The sequence below is a fragment of the Dendronephthya gigantea genome, unplaced genomic scaffold (assembly GCF_004324835.1).
Source record: "Dendronephthya gigantea isolate DGI-Jeju-01 unplaced genomic scaffold, DenGig_1.0 001182F, whole genome shotgun sequence".
Classification (NCBI taxonomy): Eukaryota; Metazoa; Cnidaria; class Anthozoa; order Malacalcyonacea; family Nephtheidae; genus Dendronephthya; species Dendronephthya gigantea.
This window is the reverse complement of record NW_021164192.1, coordinates 1-5,916: the sequence shown is the minus strand read 5'-3', so window position 1 is coordinate 5,916 and position 5,916 is coordinate 1. Positions and strand designations below refer to the sequence as shown.

Sequence of the window (5,916 nt, the reverse complement as noted above, 5' to 3'; positions counted from 1 at the left end):
CACTGCTTTTTCATTGCATTTGAAATCATTCTTAATCTCTGACATGATAGCCAATTGTACGAAGATTTTACGAAATAATTCAAATATTATTTGGCTGATGAATTCACTATAACGACCTTAAAAAATAGCTTTATTCGCTTGTATCCAGTTGCAGAGAAATTTGCATGTTCACAAAATGACAGCCAAGATATCAAGCTATAATTTTATTTTTTGCTTCGACGGTTGAAGGTTGACTCACTCGAGTGTGATGCGAGACTGAATATGAAGAATTTATTCGCACGATGGGAGTAAGCACTTCTGGAAAACTGCAGAGTTGAAAGGAATGTGTGCATGGTTATAAAATATTCAAAATTAATACGAGTGACATATGCTCACACTCGAAAATAGCTCAATAACAGCTCATTTGTCTCAGGGCTGATCTTTCAAACCCAGCAGGAGATGTTGTTATATGCTGTCAGCAACACAAGCTTGCCTGCTCAGCAGCATCAGGAAGTTTCTGCCAGGATTGCAGATCATTTGAAAAATATTTATCGGAAATTCCGATGATTCTCGCTCGTGCTGAAGGTCATTTTAATTAAAACATTTTCTCCAGCGTAGACATCTGCAATCGTGCGCTGGCGAAGAAAACCAAAAGAAGCAATGCCCAATTTTTACATAAAGTCTGTTACCATGCTCGTCTCAGTCAAAACAGATACGAATTCTGCAGTATTGAAACAGGGTCTACGCTTTTAATTTTTTAATTAAAAGGGCAGTTATCCATGCAAGTGCACTTTTTCAGCAATACAGGCCCCTCGAACTATATCAATAAAGACAGAAGAAGACGACTATGACTTTTGATATAGAAACTCTTTTCTTTCTAAAAACAATTTGTACAAAACCTGGATAGTCCATACCATAAGACTGATTCACACTAATCCTATCAAAGCACGATATCAGTACACCAAACCACTGCTTTGTACTGCGCGCCAGTAATGGAGAAGATAAAGACAAGCATGAAACAAGCTTTCAAATTCGCACTTAAATTGTTCACTAGTGAACTCTCTACTTTTGGGAAACAGTTCAATATCGCTCTACCAGCTAGCTTAATTCTTCTCTCTAATATGATACCGTTAGCTACGTCAATAAATATACAGTCTATTTGATGTTATTCGCTGTTCTTTCAACATATTATATTAAATTACAGTGGACAAACTCGCTATGTTTCTTCTCACAATCTCTGATATCGGCATGTATCAGATCCTTCGGACCTACAGCCATATATCAGAACGCTCTCCTTCTCTCCACCTCACAACTTCTTCTTCTTCTTCTCCTCTCTACAAATCAACGGGAACGCCTCGTTTGCGAACCCACTGAGGTTTTCAAAATCGACCATCAAGAAATCTTCCTCCGGATTCGTGCACATTTGTTTCAGCTCGTCCTCGAATCTCCTCACGTCCTTCTGACACCGGCCCCGATGGTGACCACGCGGACGCCACGTGATTTATAATCTCAGCCTGTCTCAATGCAACGCGCAGATCATGCGCATTGCCATCGGTGAATATAATCAGGACATCCTTGACCCCAGGCCTATCTCCATCTAACGGATCACCGGTGAACACCTACGAACATTTTGCGAAAGAAAGTCAGTTTTAAATCATGGTAAACACACGACAGAATTAGGAAATGAAAAATGATTGTCTGCAAATGCATGCAGCGAAAGATAATTTCCACTCGAATTCAGGCTTTTTATTATAAAGCCCGTGTAACAAGGTGCAATTATTCTCGCAACTACTTGCAATGCCATTCTACTTTTAAGAGATGTAAATCAGTGAAGAGTCTTTAAAATGTGACTGTAAGAAACGTGCATGGAGTGCGATAAACACAAAAGTTTCATGGTGCCAAATCTACATCTCTCAAGAGTAGAAATATTTTCAGTTGCGTGAAAAAATATACAGTGTAACACCGCTTTGACTGTTTAGAGTTTAGAAACAGCACCAACCTTATTTGCAACCCTAGTCAAGGCATCACCAGTCATGGTTCTCCTTCCCATCTGGTATTTCATGGTGTCCACCACTCGCATCTGCTCTTCTGCGGAATACTTATCCAAGTTCAATAAGAACTCCGTCTTGTCGACCTGGCTGAACTGCTGAAGTCCTATGTGGATATCTGAAATTCCTACACGAAGAAGCATGAGGAGATCCATAAGGAATTTTCGTACGTGGACAAAGTTTTCAGATTTGATGCTGGCGGATCCGTCCACGACAAAGAAGATATCGTGAGGTGTTCGGCGACAATCAGGACTAGGAGGTTGTGTCGCTAAAGATGAAGGATAAAATCATTAGTATGCGTTCTAAACAAAATGAATAAACATCACCTTGCAATATCAGAGATCTTTCACGATAACTATTTTATTCATACTGGATAGCTTTATCAGTTCTAAACTGTTCTTCCTATAGAGGTCCAGTAAGCATCATCTCTTATTGATCCAGTATTACTACAGGAGGAAACCTAAACTAAACTAACTTATTTATGCTGGATAGCTCTATCAGTTCTAGACTGTTCTTCCTAGAGGTCCAGTAAGGATCACTCTTATTAATCCAGTGTTGCTACAGGAGGAAACCTAAACTAAACTAAATTTATTTATACTGGATAGTTCTATCAGTCTAAACTGTTCTTCCTAGAGGTCCAATAAGAATTACGTCAACTTAATCCAGTGCTAATACAGGAAAAAATCAAAAATAAGATATTTAATAACCCACCTCGAAGAGCATCATTCGGAGGACAGACTACTTCCATCACATTGTTTACTTTTGAATCCCTTTTACCAACTTCTTGTAGCTACTAAGAATGATTTTTTCTTGATGACTGGCCATTTGTTGCATTTGCATTGAGATACGGAAACGTTCCCCTCCCAAAGCAATCGTTATGACCTGCACACCCATTTGTCGGAAGGTGACAACTTCCTTTTTAGCTCTTGTGAGGTCGCTGTCCCAATGTGGACGTTCTCTTAAAGACCTCGTGGTTACCAAGATGAGGACGTCTTCGACATTTGCTCGACCATACATGTAGTTCATTCTATGAAACTAGAAAGACAGAAATTTTAGAGTTTTTGAAACCTAGTTTAATGGTTCTTATGAGACTTCTATATTGCATTTAAGACCCTCGAAGAAATCGGTAGCTTATGAAAATTTAGTAGAAATACAACAATTATGTTTCTCACTTAGTTAAACCGGCGACACATGCATTATTCACTCTGTATGACCAAAAAAAAACAGTATTTAATTCTTCAATCTTTGAGCGCTTTCCTTTATACGTTAAAAACGGTCAAACCGTGGTCCTGTTGTATTTCAGTACAGACAGATTACTGATATTTTAGAGTGTTTCAAGAACTCTGCATTCACGTATGTTGTTATTTACACTTCCTAGCACGGAAAATGCGGTTTCACCGCTATATTCTTAACAAAACCCCATTTTAATTCAAACTGATTTCCATTGTTTGACCGCTCAAAGAATGAGTCCACAGTGAAATGACACAACAGACTTACCTCATAACCAGCTTGGCGGAAAGCAGCAACATTGAAACTGTATTTTGCCCCAGATCTTTTCATTCTGTTAATCTTGTACTTTAACATATTTCGACTCAAATACTTTGAGAACTTCAAGTACATGCTGGGCTCCACCTCATCACCGACTTGCATAATTCCAACCATGAAGCGGCCATCTTCGATTGGCATATGCTCGATGAGTTTTTTCATGTACTTCTTGAACAACAGGAATCTCTTCTTTCTGACTTGTCGCGGGAAGTCAAGCAGAAAGAGTACGTCGCGTTTCATTTTCATGGCATATCGGGGGAGGGGGGGGGGTAGCGTTGTTGGTTCGGGGTCGTCGTGGGTTCGGGGGTCGTCGTGGGTTCGGGGTCGTCGTGGAAGTGGGGTGGTTGTAGGTTCAGGCGTTGTGGTGGGAGGTAAGGTTGCTAGAAATTATAGAAAAAATGTCAGTGAATATGAAGGTGTTTATTTAGAATAATCGGCGGCATGTTTACACAACAAATTGATCACAAATAGATTTGTATTGTGGACAAATTCATGTCCCATGTGAGTATTTAGTTCATTGTTCTCACGAAAACATGCTTTGATATGTTTTCAAAGAAGTTTAAACAGCCAGGCGACTTGTATACTTACTCGGCGGTGCTTTGCACACGTTATTCACCAGCCTGTAGAGCATGTTTTCCAAATCATCAAACTCTACCATGTACACATCCTCAGGACTGCTTGCAATCTGTTCGACTTGGTCCTTAAATTCATGACGCTTCGGCCCGGCTGCAATTCCTATGATGTGCACGTTTCTCTTTTCATTCTATCCGCATGCCTCACGGCCACGCGTTGGTCACGTGTTGCGCCATCCGTGAAAACGATGAGAATGTCGTCGACCTCCGGACGGTCGTCGCCCTCAACCGTGAACACCTTAAAAGGAAAATATGTCAGTTTGCTTGATTGATACGATTAATTCGCTACAAAAATAGCAAAATTTTTTTAGCCTTGTCGAAATAGAAGTCTATTTTTGAGATTAATTGCCAACAGGTGATTTGAAATGGCGGAATCCATATCTCATTTGAAACAACTGGATATCTCTTGATATATACTTTACTTCGGTTTCAAATATACGTCAGAGCTACATGCAGCTCTTATAACTAAACATAATTACAACATTTTTACGTAATTCATAAAGATAGAACAGGTAAAACAAAAGATAGAACTCATATAAGTTGATCAAATACCAACCTCCTGCTCGACAATTTTCAGAGCGTTTCCAGTGTAAGTACTCGTGCCTTCTTGGTATCTTAAATACTTGATACGATTCAAAAGTGTTGCTTCCCTGTGTGAATAATCCAGCGTGAATTCTACTCTTGTTTTTCGTATGCTGCTGAACTGCAGTAGCCCAAAATGAGTCATGTTTGGATTAACAACAACCGCCTTCACGAGTTTCGTGAGGAAAACTCGTATCTTTTCAAACTGAGTTGGTCCGATGCTCAGGGATCCGTCCACAACAAGAAATACGTCCCGGGGCTCTTGTGAGCAGATCGTTTTAGCTAGAAAAAAAAGGAAATCGTTGTAGGAACTAGGAATTCTGCATATGAAAGTTGATTAACAAACATTAAAATTGTATAGATGTCTAACAGTTACTGGCAGACTGAACTATTTGTTACAGACACGCAGTGATAATGAGTTGAAATTGAGCATTTAACTACTTTTCCATGTTCACAAACAGATGTCTTTCCATGTTATAGCGACAATGTTGTACACCACTACCCCCACAGTGTTAATATACTGACTGTATATCTACATCCCATCCCTGCTCCTCCTAGACAGTGTCCACGACATTCAGATATTAAAACTGAACACTTACTATAATCCGGGGGAGGTTCAGGGCAAATTTCGTTCACAACATCCTTTACAATGACACCAACAATTTCGTTCAGGTTATCAAAATCGGCCATCCACACGTCAGAAGGGCTGCTTGCGATCTCTTCCAGTTGTTTCAAGAAATTAAACTTATCCCTACCAGCACCAATAGCTACAATTTTTCTCTTTCCGCTTCAGCTTCTCTGAAACCCTGTAAGCTCGTCTTCTGTCTGTGCCTGACCATCAGTAATATTATGAGGTAATCTGGGACATTGGGACGATCATCGGCTTCAGGGGTGAAAACCTGGGAAATGATTGAAATTATCATCAGTGCTGTTACGTCTAATCAATCAAATAATCAATCAAAAAATCAGTACAACTATTTGTAATTATGTTTGACTATTTATTCAATACTTTATATTGAAATTGGTTCAAAATATACTTCCATCAATCGATACTATCACTCTAAATGTTATGTCAATCAATCAATACTATCATTATTAGTATTATAATCAATAATCAATATTATGTCAAT

General features: G+C 39.2%; 2 protein-coding genes across 2 annotated transcripts; both read right to left on the bottom strand.

Annotated features, from left to right (window-relative positions):
• Positions 1–831: 831 nt before the first annotated feature.
• On the bottom strand, positions 832–3,808 carry LOC114545093 (cartilage matrix protein-like). The gene is made up of 4 exons (XM_028563465.1): positions 3,525–3,808; positions 2,739–3,062; positions 1,979–2,295; positions 832–1,598 (listed from the first exon to the last, which is right to left on the bottom strand). Exons 2-4 carry the CDS (start codon positions 2,773–2,775, stop codon positions 1,359–1,361), a joined length of 594 nt encoding a protein of 197 aa, XP_028419266.1. The 5' UTR covers positions 2,776–3,062; positions 3,525–3,808; the 3' UTR covers positions 832–1,358.
• A 37-nt stretch (positions 3,809–3,845) lies between these two features.
• On the bottom strand, positions 3,846–5,555 carry LOC114545094 (cartilage matrix protein-like). The gene is made up of 4 exons (XM_028563466.1): positions 5,386–5,555; positions 4,761–5,068; positions 4,161–4,442; positions 3,846–3,952 (listed from the first exon to the last, which is right to left on the bottom strand). The coding sequence occupies exons 1-3, from the start codon at positions 5,474–5,476 to the stop codon at positions 4,308–4,310; spliced, it is 534 nt and encodes a 177-aa protein (XP_028419267.1). The 5' UTR covers positions 5,477–5,555; the 3' UTR covers positions 3,846–3,952; positions 4,161–4,307.
• Between the last annotated feature and the right edge of the window lie 361 nt (positions 5,556–5,916).

Bases quoted from the DNA above. Each gene is read 5' to 3' on its own strand.
- LOC114545094 (XM_028563466.1), bottom strand. From the start codon at position 5,476: ATGGCCGATTTTGATAACCTGAACGAAATTGTTGGTGTCATTGTAAAG. The intron at 5,069-5,385 runs GTAAGTGTTCAG...TTTTTTTTCTAG, and splicing joins TGAACCTCCCCCGGATTATA to CTAAAACGATCTGCTCACAA. The intron at 4,443-4,760 runs GTTGGTATTTGA...TTTCCTTTTAAG, and splicing joins TGAAAATTGTCGAGCAGGAG to GTGTTCACGGTTGAGGGCGA.
- LOC114545093 (XM_028563465.1), bottom strand. From the start codon at position 2,775: ATGGAAGTAGTCTGTCCTCCGAATGATGCTCTTCGAG. The intron at 2,296-2,738 runs GTGGGTTATTAA...CTTCATCTTTAG, and splicing joins TCCGAATGATGCTCTTCGAG to CGACACAACCTCCTAGTCCT. The intron at 1,599-1,978 runs GTTGGTGCTGTT...AAATGTTCGTAG, and splicing joins TGACTAGGGTTGCAAATAAG to GTGTTCACCGGTGATCCGTT.